At 49.8% G+C, this 20,543-nt stretch overlaps 1 protein-coding gene across 16 annotated transcripts in view; it reads right to left on the bottom strand.

Moving 5' to 3' along the window:
- The window catches only part of PITPNM2 (phosphatidylinositol transfer protein membrane associated 2), a 166,814-nt gene that overhangs the window by 28,315 nt on the left and 117,956 nt on the right, over positions 1 to 20,543 (bottom strand). For all 16 annotated transcript variants that reach the window (XR_010129442.1, XR_008670451.2, XR_010129443.1 and 13 more), the window contains 2 exons: positions 2,055 to 2,269; positions 840 to 961 (listed from right to left, as the gene is read on the bottom strand). Coding sequence is in view for 13 of the 16 variants with exons in the window: in XM_055358280.2 (XP_055214255.1) it covers positions 840 to 961; positions 2,055 to 2,269 (337 nt within the window). In the remaining 3 variants the exon portion in view is untranslated. The remainder of the gene's footprint in view (positions 1 to 839; positions 962 to 2,054; positions 2,270 to 20,543) is intronic.

Here is a 20,543-nt window from a genome sequence, read left to right on the forward strand (position 1 = left end):
GCCTGAACAGAGTCTTCCCCAGGGGGAAGAACCCACCATGCTGTGATCTCAGACTTCTGGCCTCCAGAGCCCCGAGAGAATAACTGCGTGTTGTACAAGCCACTCATGCTATGACGCTTTGTTTCGCAGACCCAGGAAATCCCAGCAGAGGTAGGGGGTTGGGCCTGGAGCAGCTCCTGGGCCATGGACACCCACCCCCAACCCGGCATGCCCTGCCTGAGATGCCTCCACGGTGACTTGGGCCTTGTATCCAGAGGCTGCAGGAGGGTGGCTGCTGAGCTGCACTGGCCCACATATGTGTTTTGTTTCACTGGGCATACATTTATTTACAAAGATTCTTAATTGGTTGCTAACATTTAGTATTGGGAGATTTCTCATGAACATCCTTATCTCTGGCTTCTCTTGAAAATGAAGATTTAACAAATCGGGCCCATCCCCTGCATGTCACTGTCATCTGGAGGTAGTGGGTAGGGCACCCACCATCAAGAGGACATAGACCCCATTATGTGCCAGGGGCACTTGTGCATGGCTGTCAGCTAGAGATGGATGCCCGAGCACATATGTACTTCTGGGGAGTAGGGATCCCGCAAAGGGATGGAGGAAAGCGGCTCTGGGTGGAAAAGGCACTTGGACTTGGTGTATATATCAGGAGAATGGGGCTAAGAAGGCCTGTCCTGCCTCCCCCATGGGCCCCATGCTTGCTCCAACTCTGACCTGCCTGCCCAGGACAGGGCCAGGTCTGGAGTCTACCACGTGTGGGGAAAACGGGCAGGACAAGAGGGGCCTGTGGGTAGGAAACCCAGAGTACAGCCCTGTGGGGCTCTGCCGTTCCTGGTTACCGATTGTCAGCTGGTTCTTTTCCACAGGAGAGAGGTTGAACACGTCGGGGTTTTCTCCAGCATCAGTTTTATAAAAGGTTTCAATGTCGATGGAGAATTTCTCCACGAAAGGGCAGGTGAACCTGTGCGAAAAGGAAAGCACCCATCAGGACCTGTCCTTGGAGAGGCCCAGTGTCCTGGCCAGGGCCTGTTGACCCACTGGGTAGGAGTGGAGCTGGTGAGCGGGCATGGAAGGAGGGTGGAGGGTAGCCGAGACTTGCCTGCCCTGTCCACCTCTTGGATCGCCACTTTGTCCCAAGAACAGCCAGGATGGGGGCAGGGAAGGATTTAGGGGGAGCAGAAGACAGTGTATCCTCAGTGGCTTCTAGAAGCCCCATGTCCAATGTCCACAGCATGGCAGGAACACGGGCACAGCTATGGCAGCATACTGCCAAGCAGGAGGAAGCTGGGGTGCTCCATGGGGCATGCCACCTCTAGTTCCCAAGAAACCAGCTCTGACAATGGGGGAATAGCCTCTCTCTAGGCTGGAGATGAGCTTAGAGGGGAAAATACTACTGGGAAGAGGAACAAGCTCCGTGGATCCCTCAGCAAGCTCCAGGTGCCCACCAGTGTGGGGAAGGGAGCCCCGGGAGATTTGTGGGGACCCCACCTGCTCAGCAGTAGGCAGCTGGTGGGACCAGCTCCCATCTATTCAACTCAGCAGTGATGAGCTACACACTGCAGGGCACAGAGTGAAGAACCCTCTGCCAGGGGATCCCAAGGACAGCCCTGCTCAGCATGGGATGTGGGACAACACTGTCACAGCAGCTGAAGGTCTCAGAGTTGGAAGGGACTTCTGGGTCATCTGTTCTACCCTCAGTTTCTTTCCAGAAGGCTGTCTCAGCCTTCTTAGGGAGGCTGAAGTGGGTTTACATTCCCTGCATCTTCTGGGATGGCAAAGGAGTCTCCAACAGCCCTCGCTTGACTCACGCCTTCATGGCCTCCACACGTAGGCAGTCAGGAGGCATCTAGGGGTGTATCCTTCCCTCTCTTGCCTGTGCCTGCCCTGGGTGACCTTCGGGGCACCTGTATGGAACAAAGCCTGGGTTCCCTGGGGTTATGGGTTGTTGAACCTGCTTGAAGGCTGATCCCATCCCCTGGATCTATGCCACAAGATTGCTTCCCGCCAGATGGCATGTGAAGGTGGGAGGTACACGGAGGCCAAAGCAGGCGCACCTGGTTCGGGTGTAGGGGTAGGCATTCCAAGACTCCTCCACCACCCGCAGGGCTGCCTTGGGCAGGATGGAGCGGAACCAGCTGGGAATGTGCATGCCCACATGATACACCTTGTGTGTGTACTGCCCAGAGCCGCCTGGGCCATCTGTGTACGGCCGGTTCTCCAGGATCTCCACGCCGCTGCCTTCGCCATATGTCTCGTTACGGCTCTTCTTCTGTGGGGACAAAAGCACCTGCAATGTGTGTGGGGCCAGAGCTCTCTTCAGGAGGGAAGGGGCACAGGAGACTGGGCCCAGGGGTGTGGAAAGGGAGGAGGGGCTTTGGTCAATGAGGCTGGCTCCTCCTGTGTCACTTCCAGACCCCCAAATCTATATGCCAGGGCTTGTGCAAGAGGCTGAAGGGGCCACAGACTCCCTCTCCCAGACCTAGTGCTGCACACACAAGTCCTATATTCTGACTCCCACCTGTCCCAGGACTAAAAGCGTTCCCAAGATCAGGAACAAGACAAGGATGCCCATTTATTTGCTTTTCCTCAATATTGTGCTATAAGTTCTAGCTAAAGCAATTAGACAAGAAAAAGAAATAATAAGAGGCAACTGGGCACATTGGGTCACGCCTATAATCCCAGCACTTCAGGCGGCTGAGGTGGGCAGATCACTTGAGGTCAGGAGTTTGAGACCAGCCTGGGCAACATGGTGAAACCTTGTCTCTACTAAAAATAGAAAAATTAGCCAGGCATGTGGCACATGCCTGTAGCCCCAGCTACTCAAAGGCTGAGACAGGAGAATCGCTTGAACCCGGGAGGCAGAGGTTGCAGTGAGCTGAGATCACGCCTCTGCACTCCAGCCTTGGTGACAAAGTGAGACTCTGTCTCAAAAAACAAACAAAACAAAACAAAACAAACAAAAAGAATAAGAGGCATCCAAATTGGAAAGATAGAAGTAAAACTATTTTGATTTCCTGATGCCATAATCTTATATATGGAAAATGCTAAACAATCTCCACCAAAGCCTGTTAGACCTAATAAATAAATTCAACAAAGTTGCAGAATACAAAATGACACATAGAAATGAACAATGTCAAAGAAAATTAAGAAACAATTCCATTTATAATAGCCCCTGAAAGAATAAATACCTAGGAATGTATTTAACCAAAGAGGTGAAAGACCTGTGCACTTAAAACTACAAAATGTTGCTGAAAGAAATTAAAGTCCTAAATAAATGGAAAGACATCCCATGTTGATGGATTGGAAGATTTAATATTGTTAAGATGGCGACACTGCCCCAAACAACCTACAGATATAATGCGATCTTTATCAAAATCCCAGCAGCCTTATTTGTAGAAATGGAACAGCTGATCCTAAAATTCATATGGAATTACAAGAGACCCGGAAGAGCCAAAACAATCTTGAAAACAAAACAAAACCAAGCTGGAGGACTCACACTTCCCTATATCAAATCTTACTACAAAACTACAGTAATCAAAAAAGTGTAGCACTGGCATAGGATAGACAAATAGATCAACAGACAGACAGACAGATAGACAGAATATAATTGAGAGTCTAGAAATAAACCATATATCTATGATCAATTAATTTTTGAGAAGGGTGCCAAGACCATCCAATGTGGAAATAATACTCTTTAAAAAATGGTGCTGGGACAATTGAATAACAACATGTAAAAGAATGAAGCTGGACCCTATCTCACAGCAGATACAAAAACTCGAAATGAATCCAAGATTTACAAATAAGAACTAAAACTATAAAACTATAAGATGCTTGAGAAATGGTAGTTTAAAAAAAGAAATAAAATCACAAAATGATAAAACAGAAGAAAACTGGGGCAAACAAGGTCATCTTTATGACCTTGGATTTGGCAATGCTTTCTTAAATATGACACCAAAAGCACAAGCAACAAAAGAAAAAATAGATGAACTGGACTTAATTGAAATTAAAAACCTTAGTGTATCAAAGAGCACTATGAAGAGAGAAAAAGACAACCCGCCAAATGGGAGAAGACATTTGCATACCATGTATCTGATAAGGGACTTGCATCCAGAATATATAAAGAACTCCTAAACTCAACAACAAAACAACACAATTCAAACATGAGCAAAGGACTTGAATAGCCATTTCTCCAAAGAAGATATATGAATGGCCAATAAGCAATGAAAAGATGTTCAACATCACTATTCATTAGGAAAATGCAAATCAAAACCACAATGAGGGCCGAGTGTGGTGGCTTATGCCTGTAATCCCAGCAATTTGGGAGGCCGAGGCAGGCAGATCACTTGAGGCCAGGAGTTAGAGACCAGCCTGGCCAACATGGTTAAAACTCCGTCTCTACTGAAAATACAAAAAGTAGCTGGGCGTGGTGACGCACTCCTGTAATCCCAGCTACTCGGGAGGCTGAGGTAGGAGAATTGCTTGAACCCAGGAGGCAGAGGTTGCAGTGAGCCGAGATCACGCCACTGCAGTCCAGCCTGGGTGACAGAGCAAGATTCTGTCTTTTTTTTTTTTGATATGAAGTCTCGCTCTGTCACTAGGCTGGAGTGCAGTGGCATGATCTTGGCTCACTGCAATCTCCGCCTCCTGGGTTCAAGTGGTTCTCCTGCCTCAGCCTCCCGAATAGCTGGGACTATAGGTGCCCGCCACCACATCCAGCTAATTTTTTGTATTTTTAGTAGAGATGGGGTTTTACCATGTTGGCCAGGATGGTCTTGATCTCTTGACCTCATGATCCGCTCGCCTCGGCCTAAGACTCCGTCTCAAAAACAAACAAAAAAACAAACAAAAAACACAATGAGATAGCACCTCACACCCATTAAGGTGGTTAGTATTAAAAAAAAAAAAAAAAAACCCGGAAAAAAGAATCAATGCTGGTTGGCATGTGGAGAAACTGGAACCCTATTGGTGGGAATATAAAATGGTGGGAATGTAAAACTGTTGAAAATAGTTTAGGAGGCCAGGTGCGGTGGCTCACGCCTGTAAGCCTAGCACTTTGGGAGGCTGAGGTGGCTGGATCATGAAGTCAGGAGTTTGAGACCAGCCTGGCCAGCATGGTGAAACCCCGTCTCTACTAAAAAAATACAAAAATTAGCCGGGCATGGTGGTGTGTGCCTGTAGTCCCAGCTACTCAGGAGGCTGAGGCAGCAGAATCGCTTGAACCTGGGAGGCGGAGGTTGCAATAAGCCGAGATTGTGCCACTGCACTCCAGCCTGGGCGACAGAGTGAGACTCCATCTCAAAAAAAAAAAAGAAAAAAAAAGAAGAGATAATAGTTTAGCAGGGGAGGCATGGTGGCTCACTCCTGTAATCCCAGCACTTTGGGAGGCTGAGGCAGGTGGATCACTTGAAGTCGGGAGTTCGACACCAGTCTGGCCAACATGGTGAAACACTGTCTCTACTAAAAAAATACAAAAATTAGTCGTGTGTGGTGGCGCATGCCGGTAATCCCAGCTATTTGGGAGGCTGAGGCAGGAGATTGCTTGAACCCAGGAGGCAGAGGTCGCAGTGAGCCGAGATTGTGCCACTGCACTCTAGCCTGGGTGACAGTGAGACTCTGTCTCCAAAAAAAAAAAAAAAAAAAAGTTGAGCACTTTCTCAAAAAGTTAAACATAGCATTACCATATGACCAGCAATTCCACTTCTGGGTATGCACCCAAAATAACTGAAAACAGGGACTTGAACAGATACTTGTACACCAAGCCTTCGGATGACTCCAGCCCTACCAGCTGCTGCCATGTATTCACAGAAAAAACTGTACCCCAATGTTCATTGCAGTATTATTCACAATAGTCAAAAGCTGTAAACAACTCAAGCGTCCATCAACAGATGAATGAATAAAATGTGGTCTATCCATACAATAATAGAATATTATTCAGTCACAAAGAGGAATGAAGTAATGCTACATACCACAACATGGATGAACCTTGAAAAGATTCTATTAAGTGAAACAAGCCAGACACAAAGGACCACATATCCTGTGATTCCATTTACATGGAAAGTACAGAAAAGGAAAATATATAGAGACAGAAAGTGAATTAGTGGTGGCCTGCTGCTGGGGAACATGGGGGAAATGAAGAGTGATGCTAATGGGCGCAGGGCCCTCCCTCCCTCCATCCATCCCTTCCTCCCTCCCTCCTTTCCTTTCCTTCATTTTCTTTTCTTTCTTCCCTTTCTCTCACTTTTCCTTCCTTCCTTCTTTCCTTCCTCCCTCCCTCCCTCCCTCCCTCTTTTCTCTCTCTCTCTCTCTTTCCTCTTGCTCTGTCACCCAGGCTGGAGGGCACTGGCATGATCACAGCTTGTTGTAACCTCTAAATCTTGGGCTCTAGTGATCCTCTCACCTCAACCACCTGAGTAGCTGAGACTACAGGACCATTCTACCACATCTGGTTAATTTTTTAAAAATAATTTAATAATTTTTAATTTCTTTTCTTTTTTTTTTTTTGAGACAGAGTCTCATTCTGTCACACAGGTTGGAGTGCAGTGGCGCGATCTAGGCTCATTGCAACCTTCGCCTCCCAGGTTCAACCGATTCTCCTGCCTCAGCCTCCCAAGCAGCTGGGATTACAGGTGTGCACCACCATGCCTGACTAATTTTTGTATTATTAGTAAAGACAGCGTTTTGCCATGTTGGCCAGGAGTTTGGGGTCTCAAACTCCTGACCCCAAGTGATCCGCCTGCCTCGGCCTCCCAAAGTTCTGGGATTACAGGCGTGAGCCACCATGCCCAGACATGCTCAGCTAATTAAAAAATTTTCTTTTGTAGAGAATGGAGTCTCACTATGTTGCCCAGGCTTGTCTCAAACTCTTGGCCTCAAGTAATTCTCCTGTCTCAACCACCCAAAGCTTTGGCATTACAGGCTGGTACAGGTTCCTTTTTCTTTTTCTTTTCTTTTTTCCTTTCCTTTCTTTTTTTTTTTTTTTTTTTTTTTGAGACAGAGTCTCACTCTGTCTCCCAGGCTGGAGTGCAGTGGCGAGATCTCAGCTCACTGCAACCTCTGCCTCCCAGGCTCAAGTGATTCTCCTGCCTCAGCTGCCCAAGTAGCTGGGATTACAGGCGTGTGCCAACAAGCTTGGCTAATTTTTATATTATTAGTAGAGAAAGGGTTTTGCCATGTTGGCCAGGCTGATCTCAAACTCTTGACCCCAAGTGATCCACCTGCCTCGGCCTCCCAAAGTGCTGGGATTACAGGAATGAGCCACCGTGCCTGGCTGGTACAGGTTTCTTTTGAGGTGATGAAAGTGCTCTGGAATTAGGTAGTGGTGATGGCTGCACAACTCTGTGAATATACCGAGAACCTTTGAACTGTACACTTTAAGTGGGTGAATTATATGGTGTATGAATTATAGCTCAAGTAGCTGTCAAGTTATTTCAAAATCCCATGGGTCAAGGGGGCCTGAGGGGTTTGCTGAAGAATGTTCTGTTGCTTGGCCTGGTGCTGGTTACACAGGCATATTCACTTTTTGCAAGACCATCAGGGTAGACACTTATGAATCATAAACTTTTCTGTATATATACAACACTTGAATAAAAAGTGAAAAAGAATTAGGAATGAGACTGGGAAAGAAAAGTCTGCAGGCTTCTCAGAGCACCCCACCTTTAGAACACCAGGCCGATGAGGGCCCTGCCACTCAGAGCCATCTCCCTGACACAGCTCCAGCACACCACTATGAGCTGACTCTTGCCAGGCAGCAGGGTCTGAGAATGAGCAAGCGCTCCTCTCTCCCTCCAGGAAAGCCGCAAGCCCCATCAGCCAAATAGTTAAAGCTGAAATAACCCAAATAGCAAAATCCCCCACCCAGTGGAGGGCCTGTGCAGCCCTCACCCAGAGAAGTTCACAGAAAGTAGAAGAAAGAGATGTCATTGTCCAGGCTGGTCTGCTTTGGGAAGAATCATCCCTGCTCCAGACTTGGAGTATGTGGAAGACATACCCCAAAGAGAACAACTATCATGTGATGAGGGATTAGAAGACATGAGGGGAGGCCTTCACTCAGCCTCAGGGGGGTCAGGGAAAGTGACCTGCCTGGGTGTAGCCTGCGAGGCAGGAAGTGGCAGGGAAGGGCCTGGGAGCTAGGCAGAAGCCAGATCACAAAAGTTTTTTTATTTTTTTATTTTTGTTTGTTTATTTGTTTTGAGACAGATGAGACACAGTCTGGCTCTGTCACCCAGGCTGGAGCGCTATGGCATGATCTCGGCTCACTGCAACCTCCGCCTCCCAGGTTCAAGTGATTCTCCCACCTCAGCCTCCCGAATAGCTGGGATTACAGTCACGCGCCACCACACCCAGCTAATTTTTGTATTTTTAGTAGAGATGGGGTTTCACCATGTTGACCAGGCTGATCTCACACTCCTGACCTCAAGTGATCTGCCCGCCTCCGCCTCCCAAAGTGCTGGGATTACAGGAGTGAGCCACCGTGCCCGGCCATAAAAGGAGCACAGTTTTGATGCTAAGGGAAGGAAAGGGTTTAAGCAGGAGAGGAGCACAATCTAATCTGGGTCCCAGGAAGAACGTCCTGGTACATGTATGGAGAATGGGAGATCCCCTGGCATGGGCAGCTGCCCACAGGGGTGTTCTTTCCTGGGTTTAGATAGGAGGTGAGGCCCCCAGCTCCGGGAGCAGCAGGAGATGCCTCTGTGCTCAGCAGGTAGGCCAGGTACTTAGCGGCTTTATGAACATGAAATCTTGGTAGCTGAGGGCAAAGGAGAGAAGGGAGAGGCCGGGCTGCAGTTGAAAGTGGTCAGTGGGCCAGGCACAGTGGTTCACGCCTGTAATCCCAGCACTTTGGGAGGCTGAGGCAGGCAGATCACCTGAGGTCAGGAGTTCGAGACTAGCCTGGCCAACATGGCAAAACCCTGTCTCTACTAAAAACAATAATAAAAAAAAAAATAGCCAGGCGTGGTGGTGGGTGCCACTAATCCCAGCTACTTGGAAGGCTGAGGCAGGAGAATCCTTGAACCCAGGAGTCAGAGGTTGCAGTGAGCTGAGATCATGCCATTGCACTCCAGCCTAGGCGACACGAGCGAAATTCCATCTCAAAAAAAAAAAAAAAGAAAGTGATTAGTGAGCCCAGGTACACTTGGTACACTCTACAGACCAGTGACTCAGCCTTTTCCTGCCCACCATGGTGGGATAGAGGCCCCATGCCCCTGCGCAGCCACCCACCCTGCCCATGGGCTGAGATCTGCTCCTTACCCTGTGTCCAAACCTGTCCTGTGCTCAAACTGGGTAGAGGCCACAAGGTCCAGGCAAAAAGGGAGCCACATCTTTACCATGTGGGCCACAGGGGCCCCAGCCCTGTTTACTGAGGACCTACCTGCTGAGAATTTCAGTTTATTTATTTATTTATGAGATAGGGTCTCACTCTGTCCCCCAGGCTGAAGTACAATGGCATGATCATGGCTCACTGCAGCCTTGACCCCCCAAGCTCAAGCAATCCTTCTGCCTCAGACTCTAGAGTAGCTGGGACTACAGGCGTGCACCCCACCACACTCAGCTAGTTTTTAATTTTTTTGTAGAGTGCCTTGGTCTCTCAAAATGCTGGGATTACAGGAGTAAGCCTCTGTGCTCAGCCTGGGAATCACAGTTTCTAAATCAAGCCCCATTGCGGTGTCAGGTGAAGACCATGACCATTCCCCTTGAACAGCAAGCTGCCCTTCCCTGAGGATGTGGGGCATGGAGTTTACCTTCAGCTATCAGGGTCCAAGAGGGGCTCCCTCTCAGGGAGGTGGCAGAACATGCGGGCTTAGAGCATAGTTTCTGTGGTTCAAATGTCTGGGTACAAACCCTCCTCTTTTTCTTTCTTTCTGTGTGGTCTCTGATAAGTTAACCTCTATATGTCATCATCTCCCCATCTGTAAGAGGAGGAGAAGCAATAGTACTGGCTAGGTTGTTGAGAAAATTAGATGCGAGCATGTGTAGCTGACGTACACAGGATGAGCTCAGGTTGTCTGCACGCTCAGCAGCAGGGAACATCATCCCAGGATACCACGCCCTGGCTTTATCCCAGCAAGGAGAGTGGCAGGGGAATCGCCATGGCTCCAAAGCCAGATGTCCCCATGGCTTCAAAGTTCCCCTGAAGGATGGAGTGAAGAGCCAGGCCTGGAAAACCCTTCATTTCCGGTGCTCAGAGGCTCCCGGTACAGCCAAGAGGTGCGGGGAAGGGTGGTGAGGAGGGACCGGGCAGCACGGCTCTCTGCTCAGCCTTTTTCTGGTCCTGGATCGCCATTGATGTCAGCACTTGGGCTAAAAGGACAGGGCAGAGGAGTGCAGCTGGGTCTCAGCTGTGCCTCTGATCAGGATGCGGCTGCGGAGGAAGGCCCTTTTCATAGCTATAGGCACCAAGACCGCTCGGAAGACCCGCAGAGCATCAGACACCAGCGCTCCTGGTGCACACTAGGGCTGAGAATCAGATAGCGGCCACAACTGCTCAACTGTCATTATCAGGAGCCAATGCAGGCAGGGACAGAGGGCTTCCTGGAAAAACAGGCTACCAAGGGAGGCAAAGAGCATGAATGAGAGCCCCAAGCAGGAGATCTCCTGATCCTGTCTCAGTTTACAACTTGCCTTTGCACTCGCCTGTTCTCTGCACCTCAGAGCCCTGAGATGTTGTGGGATCATGCTCCCCACTCCACAAGTGAAGAAACTGAGGCACAGAGTACTGGAGCCAAGTCTCCCAGGCCATGAGTGACTGTGGTAGTGCAGAGACAGAGAAACTGCAGAAACCTGCATGTGCATCAGACCCCCCAACCCCTACCTAATAGGCGCCAGGCATGGTGGGTGGCTGGTCTGGCAGGAATTGAGGGGAAGGGGAGGTCTGTTCCTGAAGGAGGGGCACCGGCCAGATGCCACATCTACACTCAGGGATCTGATGTGCCCTGCCTCTTCCCCCAAGGCCCTCCACCCAAGCCTCCCTCCCCAGAGCCCCGCTGGGACCAAGCAAGGTGGGCTGTGCTCTGCTTGTTCTCCCAGCTCCCTGCCACAGGGGCATGACTCTGTCTCCTGGCTGGGCCAGCAGCTTCTCCTGCCCATTAGCCCTGACATGGAATTTATTGCACAGCTGAATGAGGTAGGCAGTTTGAAGCACACGCTGGGCTGGGGCCAGCTCACTGGAGGGAGGGGACAGCTAGGAGTGGCCCTTGCTGCCAAAGAGCCTGACCCCAGGGTAGAAATGTGTCTCCTGGACTTGGTGTATGGCGCAGGGGACTGAGGGCTGTGCTCCCTGTGCTGGGCTCACTGAAGCTGCCACTCAGGATGTCAGTGCGCAGGCGTGCATGCGTGCACACACATGTGGCGTGTGTGTGCGTGCGGGAGCCAAGGCCCATGGATTCAGGGCTCTTCTGGGTGGAGCAGAAGGTGCACGTGACCAGAGCCATCTCTAGAGAAGGCAAAAAATGGAACCAGGAGGACACTTACAAAGACATCCTCAAGATGACCTACTTGTGGTATACATGGGGAAACTGAGGGCCAGGGACTGGAAGCAACATGTTTGGGCCACACAGCTGGAGGGCCAGAGGTAGCTGGCGAGGCAGAAGGGATTCTGGTGGGACTCCTGGGCAATGCACAAGTCCACAGACTCCCCAGAGGACGCCACCTTCTCACTGGCTGCTGCCAACAGCTCATTAAAAACACGTTCTCCTAAATGTAAGGGCTCAAACTATAAAACTCTTAAGAGAAAACATAGGCGTAAGTCCTATGAACTTGAATTAGGCAATGGTTTTGGAGCCATGACACCAAAAGCACAAGCAACAAAAGAAAAGACAGATAAACTGGACCTCATCAAAATTAACAACTTTTATGCTTCAAAGGACACTAAAAAGAAAGTGAAAAAACAACGTATAAAATGGGAGAGAATTTTTATAAACAATATATCTTATAGTAACTTGTATCCAAAATATATACAGAACTCCTCCAATGCAACAACAGAGAAACAACAACCCCATTCAAAAACTGGCAAAGTAGCTGGGCATGGTGCTGTACACCTGTAGACCCAGCTACTCCAGAGGTGAAGTTGGCAGGATGGCTGGAGCCCAGGAGTTCAAGGTCAGCCTGAGTGACATAGCAAGACCCCATCTCTAAAAAAATAGTAAGAATAATAAAGGCAAAGAACTTGAACAGACATTTCTACAAAAAGATTATACAAATGGTCAACGAGCAAATGAAAAGATGCTCAACATCATTTGTCATTAGGGAAATGCAAATCAAAACCATAACGAGATACCACTTCACACTCACTGGGGCGGTTAAAAAGACACACAGCAGCAAGTGTTGTTCAGGGTGTGGAGCAATGGAACCCTCGTACATTGATGGTGGGAACGTAAAATGGTGCAGCTGCTGTGGCAAACAGTTTGGCGGTTCCTCAAAAAGTTAAACATAGAGTTACCATATGACCCAGCAATTCCACTTTAGGTAAATATCCAAGAAAAGGAAAACATATGTCCACATAAAAACTTATACATGAATATTTATGGCAGCATTATTCACTGTAGCCAAAAAGTGGAAACAACCCAAATGTCCACCAACAGATGAATGGGGAAACAAACTGTGGTCTACCATGGAATGGAATATTATTTGGCCATAAAAAGTAACGGAGCACTGGCACATGATACAACAGGGATGAACCCTGGAAATATGCTGAGTGAAAGAAGCCAGACACAAAAGGACACATATTGTATGATTCCATTTATATAAAATACCCAGAATAGTGGAATCTATAGAGACAGAAAGCACATTATTGGTTGCCTGGGGCTGGGGTGAAAATAGTGATTTCTTTTTTGGGGTAATAGAAATGTTCTATAATTGATTCTGGTGATGGTTGTACAACTCTGAATAGGCTAAAAACCACCGAACTGTGCACTTTAAATGGATGAGTCATGTGGTGTGTGACTTATATCTCAATAAAGCTGTTATAAAACAAAACAAACAGAAACCAATCCTGCCTTTTGTACTAAGATCAAAAAAATCAAACGTGGCAAGCAGGAACGGGCCTCGCTGGCACTGTGAGAGAGAGATGGGTCACCTCTAAGCATCTCTCTGCCATGAATGTCCCTCCCCGTGTCCAAAAGCTCAGTTTTCTGCTTATGCAGGAAACCTCATGTTTGAGGCAGTGGCGACTTTAAACCGAGCATCTGTTTCCATGGTGACATGACGGGCTAGCCAAGGGCATCCTCGGTCAGCTTCCTGAACAGCAGGTGTGTATGTGTGCGTGCATACACCTAGGCACACAGATGCACATGCATACACAGCCACAGGCCTCTCTAAGGCACAAAAAATGTGCTATATCTCCATGGCCCAGAGCGACTGAGTCCCCTTCCAAAACAAAAAACAGACAAGACTCTGGGTGAGGCCATAGGTGAGGTCAGGGCAGGCATGTGCCATCTCTCCCTCTTTAAAAGAGCTGGAATGTGAATCAGATTTTTTTTTTTTTTTTTTTTGAGACAAAGTTTCGCTCTTCTTGCCCAGGCTGGAGTGCAATGGTGTGATCTTGGCTCACCGCAACCTCTGCCTCCTGGGTTCAAGCGATTCCCTGCCTCAGCCTCCTGAGTAGCTGGGATTACAGGCATGAGCCACCACACCTGGCTAATTTTGTATTTTTACTGGAGATGGGGTTTCACCATGTCCGTCAGGCTGGTCTCGAACTCCCAACCTCAGGTGATCTGCCCGCCTCGGCCTCCCAAAGTGCTGGGATTACAGGTGTGAGCCACTGCACCCGGCCTATGTGGACCAGATTTGTAGTGAAAACAGCAAGCTCTTCCTGGATGTTCTAAGCTCCCACCTCTTCCAGTAGCATCATTTATTTGTGGCTATGCTAAGTGCTTTGCATGTACATTCTCCTTTAGTTACTGCAACATCCCCTTAGGAAAGGTGTATTAGCACTATTACCAAGTCACAGATGAGACGATCGAGGCTATGAGAGGCGCAAACTTGTCCAAGGTCACACAGTTACTAAATGGCAGAGCCAGGCCTTGAATTCAGACCTGTGTCATTCCAGAGCCTACTCAGCCCAAAGCACCAAGGTGCCTCAAGGAAAAGACCTCAGCATAAGATAGGTGCTCCGTAAATTCTTATTGAACAAATAAATGAATTCTAGTCCCAACTCTGTGACCAACTCCCTCTCCTCCTGGACAAGTCACTTTTCTTTGGTGTCAATTTCCAAACTCTAAGTGGAGACAGGACTACCTATCTGCCCATGCCCTGGCGTAATGGGTGGAATGTCCCCACCAGGCCCTTGGAATGTGACCTTATTTGGAAATAGGATCTTTGCCAATGTAAGTGGAGTGATGTGGCCACAAACTAAGGTATGCTTGGAGCCACCAGAAGCTGGAAGAGACAAGGAAGGGTCTAACTGTAGAATCTTTGGAAGAAGTGCAGCCCTGCGGACATCTGCCTCTCTGGTTTCTGGCCTCCAGAACTGTGAAAGAATAAATGTCTATTGTTTCAAGCTATGCAGTTTGTGGTTCTTTGTTATGGCAGTGCCAGGAAATAAGATACCTGGGATGCTGGCAGGCTCAGTGAGAAGGTGTGTAAGACAGGGGGTCCAGAGCTGCCTGCAGGAGTTTCTTTGGGCAGAGGCCTGGTGACCCACCTGCCAGCAGCTGAGGGTGGAGCCAGGACAGGGGCCAGGAGGGTCCCTTCCACCTTGGCCTTGCTGGGTGGCTGCGCAGAAGCCCCTGCCCACTCAGGCAGACTTCACGCCTTTCCCAGGACAGCAGGCTCACCCAGTAGCATCCTGTGCGGGCTCTAGGGAGGATGCCTCCTGCCTCTTCCAGCTGCTGCTGGCTCCCAGTGCTCCTTGGCCCATGCTGTATCTCTCCAATCTCTGCTTCATCTTTCCTGTGTCTTGGTCCTTTCCTTTTCTTATAGGGACACTAGTCATTCATTCAGGGACCTCTCTAAATCCAGAATGATCTCATTTCAAGATCCTTAACAAATTACATCTTCAAAGGCCCTATTTCAAAATAAGGCCACATTCTGGGACTGCAGGTGGATGCAGATTCTGGGGGGGACAGTGGTCACCAGTGGGGTGAGTGCCCACAATGGCCTCCTGTGAGTGAGCTTCAGCCTGCCTACTGGAGAAACAAGCGCACTACACTGATGGCCCCGTACCTGTCCCTCATCTCTCGGTGGGGCAGGTGGAGTCCTCACCACCTCCCACCCAGCCCTTGGCCACATACATCTTCAGTCACCAGCACTTTCCCCAGTGCATGGTGACTCTTCATGCTGACTCCAGCGCCCCTGGCCTTGCCACCCGCAGGTGACCCTGTGCTATGTGTAGTTCTGAGTATCTGAGCACTGGAAGGCAGAGCTGTGAAAGGGAGAGCACTGACTTCAGAGTCAGACAGGGTGGAGAGCATGTAACCTCCAACAGCTGGAACTTCAGAGAAGGGGTGAACTAGGAGACCTCAAAGTGCTCCACTAAAAGAAATGTGAAAAAGGCAGCCCACCACATCTCTGGGCAGACTGGTATCATTAGGCCAGCTATGCAGCCTTGGGCAAGTTCCTTGATATCTCTGAGCCTCGAGCTGTCATCTGGGGATGGGGATGAATGGGGATGAGTACCACCAACTGTGCAGGTTATCGTGAGGATTAAAGCAGATTCTGATCACTTGCTGGACACTGATTCAGTCGCCTGTGGAGGGGTATGAGGGCTGCAGTCAGTGGCAGAGCCACTGGGACCCAGACGGGATCCCCTGTATAGCACTTTGGTGTTTCCTGAAATAGATGCTAGGTAAAGATTGGTCAAATGAAGAACGGATTCTAGTTCCAACTGTCACCAGGAACTTCAAAGCTGGCATCACCAAGGGCAGCCAGTCCTCCCCAAGCTGACCTCCGGCTCCCCACCAGTGATGGCGTCCAAGGGGGGCAGGCCCCTCCTGGCACAGCTACTCAGTCATGCCACTTAGGAGCAAGCTCTTCTCGAATCACTCTGATCTCTGCCACATGAGCAGCCACCCCCTCGTCCCTGCCTACCATTCCCCTAAACAGTGTTGCGGTACTGTTTTCAGAGACAGCGGCAGTTGGACAGCAGAGACAGGCCTGGCTCCCCAGGGGCTAACGAAGGAGTTGGGGGAGGATGCAAAGAAAGATCAAGACCAAGAAACCCCTGAAAGCAGCCGCTCCCAGGGTCCTGGCCAGGCCACCTCCGGCCACTCCCTCGGCGGCACACATTCGCTGAACACCTTGGATGGACGGCCCTCTCCCAGCCAGGCAGACGATTTTGTTTTCTCACCTTTAACACGGTGTATATTGAGTGCTGCTCCAGCAGGGTGCCAGGTACTTTGACGCGCGAGCCCAGCCCATCTTTTTCACAACCTTCCAACGGGGAAGCTTGCAGAGAGGAAGGCCTATTCCTAGCTGCCACTGGCTGGCAAATGGCAGAAGTGGGAAATGATGAACTAAGGTCTTCCTATTATTCTTTCCACAAAAACACAGCAGTCTTCTTGAAGGCCTATCCATCTTGGGAGGCCAGTGCAGACTGTGCCCTTGAGCCTGTGCTGAAACGTATGTGAAATCTATCTTCCCAGAGAACGGGAAGGACTTTCATCCCCCTCTGCAACTCAGCCCTTGGCACAGGAAGTGCACAGGAAAGTCAGGTGACTTTAACTTACTTTTTAGCAATGTTACTGAGGTACGACTGACATACAATAAGCTGTACACATGTAAAGGAGCAGCTGGTGATTCTGATGTACGTTCACACTTTTGAGTCCATCACCCCACAGTGACAAGAACCCCAGGAACCGCGGGTTAGAAAAAGGCTAGAGCGGGCACAGACGGGCAGGTGGGGCTGGGAAGAATGAGTGCCCTCAGGACCCAGAGGGTCAGAGGAAGCTGCCTGGAAGAGGGGCATTCACACCAGCCCTGCAGGAGGGGCAAGAGCTCTCAAGATGGAAATTGGGCTGACAGTAGGGGTCTTGGTGACAGGAAGGGCACAGGTAGTGCCTCGGGTCTCCAAGTCAGGGTGGCCTGAACCTCTCCCCTCCTGCCCACCTGCTCTGACCTCAGGCCTGGGAGCCACAGCACAGGCTGGGGTTGAGAGGGAAGATCCCTCCCAATGCTGCCTCCTCTCCAATCTAGATACTGGCACCTCCTGGTCCTCTCCGCCTGCCAGGGTGCCCTCACCTCTGAGATTGGCAGCAGCCTCCCTTGGCCTACTAGGGGTCCCAAAGAGGCCACCTAGGAGCCTGGAGATCTGAGCTCCAACCCTGGCCCTGTGGACCTCAATTTCCCCATATGTAAAATGGGAAACTATGCTCTCTGAGAGCCTAGCTTAGGTTACAGATAAAGAAACTGGCCGTGCATGGTGGCTCATGCCTGTAATCCCAGCACTTTGAGAGACTGTGGGTGGATCACCTGAGGTCAGGAGTTCAAGACCAGCCTGGCCAACACGGCGAAAGCCCATCTCTACTAAAAATACGAAAATTAGCCAGGCATGGAGGCGGGCACCTGTAATCCCAGCTACTGGGGAGACTGAGGCAGAGGAATCGCTTGAACCCGAGAAGCAAAGGTTGCAGTGAGCTGAGATTACACCACTGCACTTCAGCCTGGGGAACAGAGTGAGACTTCGTCTCAAAAAAACAGAAAAAGCAACCAAGAGGAGCACTACCCCCTTGGGTCTTGTGGTGTATGTATGTGTGTGTGTGTGTGTGTGTGTGTAGATGCATGTACACATGTGCACATATGTGTGCATGTTGCGTGCATGCACGTGTCTGTATAGGTCTGTGCATGTGTCTGCATGTATTTGTGTACATACCTGTATGCATAGGTGGCTGTGCTTGCATGTACATACGTTGTGTGTGGGCACACATATGTGTCTGTGTGTGTGTGTGTGTGTGCACTAGAGCCATGGATGAGGGAGGGAAGAGCAGCCCATGTGCACTAAAGAGGATATGAGCCAGAAACTGGGAAAACAGATCCACAGACCTAAACCCTGCCCTGAGACACTCACTGTCCAGCAGGAAGCAGACAGACACCCACAAAGAGGTGGAAGGCACTAGGAGCCCAGGCGTGGGACTGACAGGAAACTGCAAGGATTCAGGGAAAGAAATCACTCATGCTGCCCATGGAGATCAGAAAAGCCTCCGAGAAGGACACAGCATGCTGGCTGGTCTGAAAGATGGGCAGAAGGACCCTTGAGATAACCTGGGGACTCTTCTGTTTCAAAACATACTCACTAGGGTAGCATTTATTAAAAAAGAGGACAGTAAGTGCTGGTGAGGATGTGGAGAAACTGGAAACTTCATACATTTCCAGTAGGAATGTAAAATGGTGCAGCCACTGTGGAAAACAGTCTGGTGGTTCCTGCAGACATCAAACATAGCGTCACCATGTGACCCAGAAATTCCCTTCCTAGGTGTAGACCCGGAAGAATTGAAAATAGATACTTGTAGGCCGGGCGCGGTGGCTCACGCCTGTAATCCCAGCACTTTCGGAAGCTGAGGCGGGTGGATCACGAGGTCAGGAGATCGAGACCATCCTGGCTAACATGGTGAAACCCCCGTCTCTACTAAAAATACAAAAAATTAGCCAGGGGTGGTGGCACGCGCCTGTAGGCCCAGCTACTCGGGAGGCTGAGGCAGGAGAATGGCGTGAACCCGGGAGGTGGAGCTTGCAGTGAGCTGAGATGGCGCCACTGCACTCCACCCTGGGTGACAGAGCGAGACTCCATCTCAAAAAAAAAAAAAAAAGAAAACAGATATTTGTATGCTAATGTCAACCCAAATGTCCATCAATGGATGAATGGATAAGCAAAATGTGGTCTGTTCATACAGTGGAATATGATTCAGTCATAAAACATAATGAGGCACTGACACATGCTATGACATGGATGAATCCCAACAACATGACACTGAGTGAAAGAAGCCAGACACAAAGAGCAACACCGTGAGTGATTCCATGCATATGAAATGTCCAGAACAGGCAAACCCAGGGAGACAGGTAGTACATTAGTGATTGTCAGGGGGTGGGGAGGGGGAGTGAGGAGTGACTGTTTAATGGATATGGGGTTTCTTTCTGGGGTGATGAAAGTGTTTTGGAACTAACGTTGGTGGTTGCACAACATTGTGAGTATACTAAATGCCACTGAATTGTTCACTTAAAAATGGTTGTTAATGTTTTGTGAATTTCACCTCAATAAAAGCAAAACAAGACAACAACCAATCAAGTAAGCCCAAAGCCCCTAGTCCAAAAGAATTTCTTCCAAATGCTATAGAGAACTGACAGCCTGAGCCCCGTCCATGCAGACAGTAGGCAGGCCAGCATTTTGCCCCTCAGAGGGCACACGACCTATGGGCCTGGCAATATCTTGGAGCTCATTTTGTTGGAGCTCGGACTGGGGGCTGTGGAGGCCAGAACCCAGCAATGCATCCACCTGTCTAAGACCCAGCTGGGGCGGGGCTGGCCAGCAGGGGCCTTAAGTGCATGGGAAACTTCCCAGTCAGTAGCTCTAGCAGGAACCTGTGGCTTCCTGGTAACTACATGAGGGCAGAAGCACCTCAAACACAGCAATTAGTCCTCAGGCCGGAGACAGCACACACCAAGAACACAGAGGACACAGGTGCAGGGCACTAGCACCTGTGATGTGCAGCAGACCCCCTGCCCATCACCAAGCTGTCTATCCGACACCCCCAGCCTCAAGGCCTGCCCAGAGGAAAGCTGCCCAGCCAGCCAGCCTGAGCAGGAACAACAACAGCCTTGCCCCCAATCTCCCCTCCAAGCATGCTAGTGCCTGTCACAGAAGCACCTCTCCCGGCAATACCTGGTTTCTTTCACCTTTCTTTTTTAACAGGAAAGCAGACATGTGCACACATGCTTGCTCACCCAGAAGGTGCACAGGGAAATGCTCTGGAAGCTCAGAGCAGCAGCAATGACTCCAGCTAGCCCTTAGAGGCCACAGTGTCTCTGCCTAGCTGGGAAGGATGCCCATCTGTCCAACAGGCTCTCACGAAGGGCCCTGAGAGTGCTGATGCTCATGATCTGCAAGGCGGGAGATGTTTCCATCCTGCCACAATCCTAATCAATGGAGCTTCTCAAAAGACACTGCATGTGTTGGCTAGATGGACATGGCCTGGCTGCACAGCTGCAGGAAGGTCTGAGCGTCTAACAGGGAACTATATGATGCTTAACAATTACATTCATTGGAGGCATAAGGATAGGTGTTCAAAAAAACCCTGAAGTGGCTGGGCATCGTGGCTCACACCTGTAATCCCAGCACTTTGGGAGGCCAAGGTGAGTGGATCACAAGGTCAGGAGACCGAGACTGTCCTGGCCAACATGGTGAAACCCTGTCTCTACTAAAAATACGAAAATTAGCTGGGTGTGGTGGCGCGTGCCTGTAATCCCAGCTACTCGGGAGGCTGAGGCATGAGAATCGCTTGAACCCAGGAGGTGGAGGTTGCAGTGAGCCGAGATCACGACGCTGCACTCCAGCCTGGCGACAGAGCAAGACTCCGTCTCAAAAACAAACAAACAAACAAACAAACAAACAAAAACCT

This window comes from Gorilla gorilla, chromosome 10, assembly GCF_029281585.2.
Source record: "Gorilla gorilla gorilla isolate KB3781 chromosome 10, NHGRI_mGorGor1-v2.1_pri, whole genome shotgun sequence".
Taxonomy (NCBI): domain Eukaryota; kingdom Metazoa; phylum Chordata; class Mammalia; order Primates; family Hominidae; genus Gorilla; species Gorilla gorilla.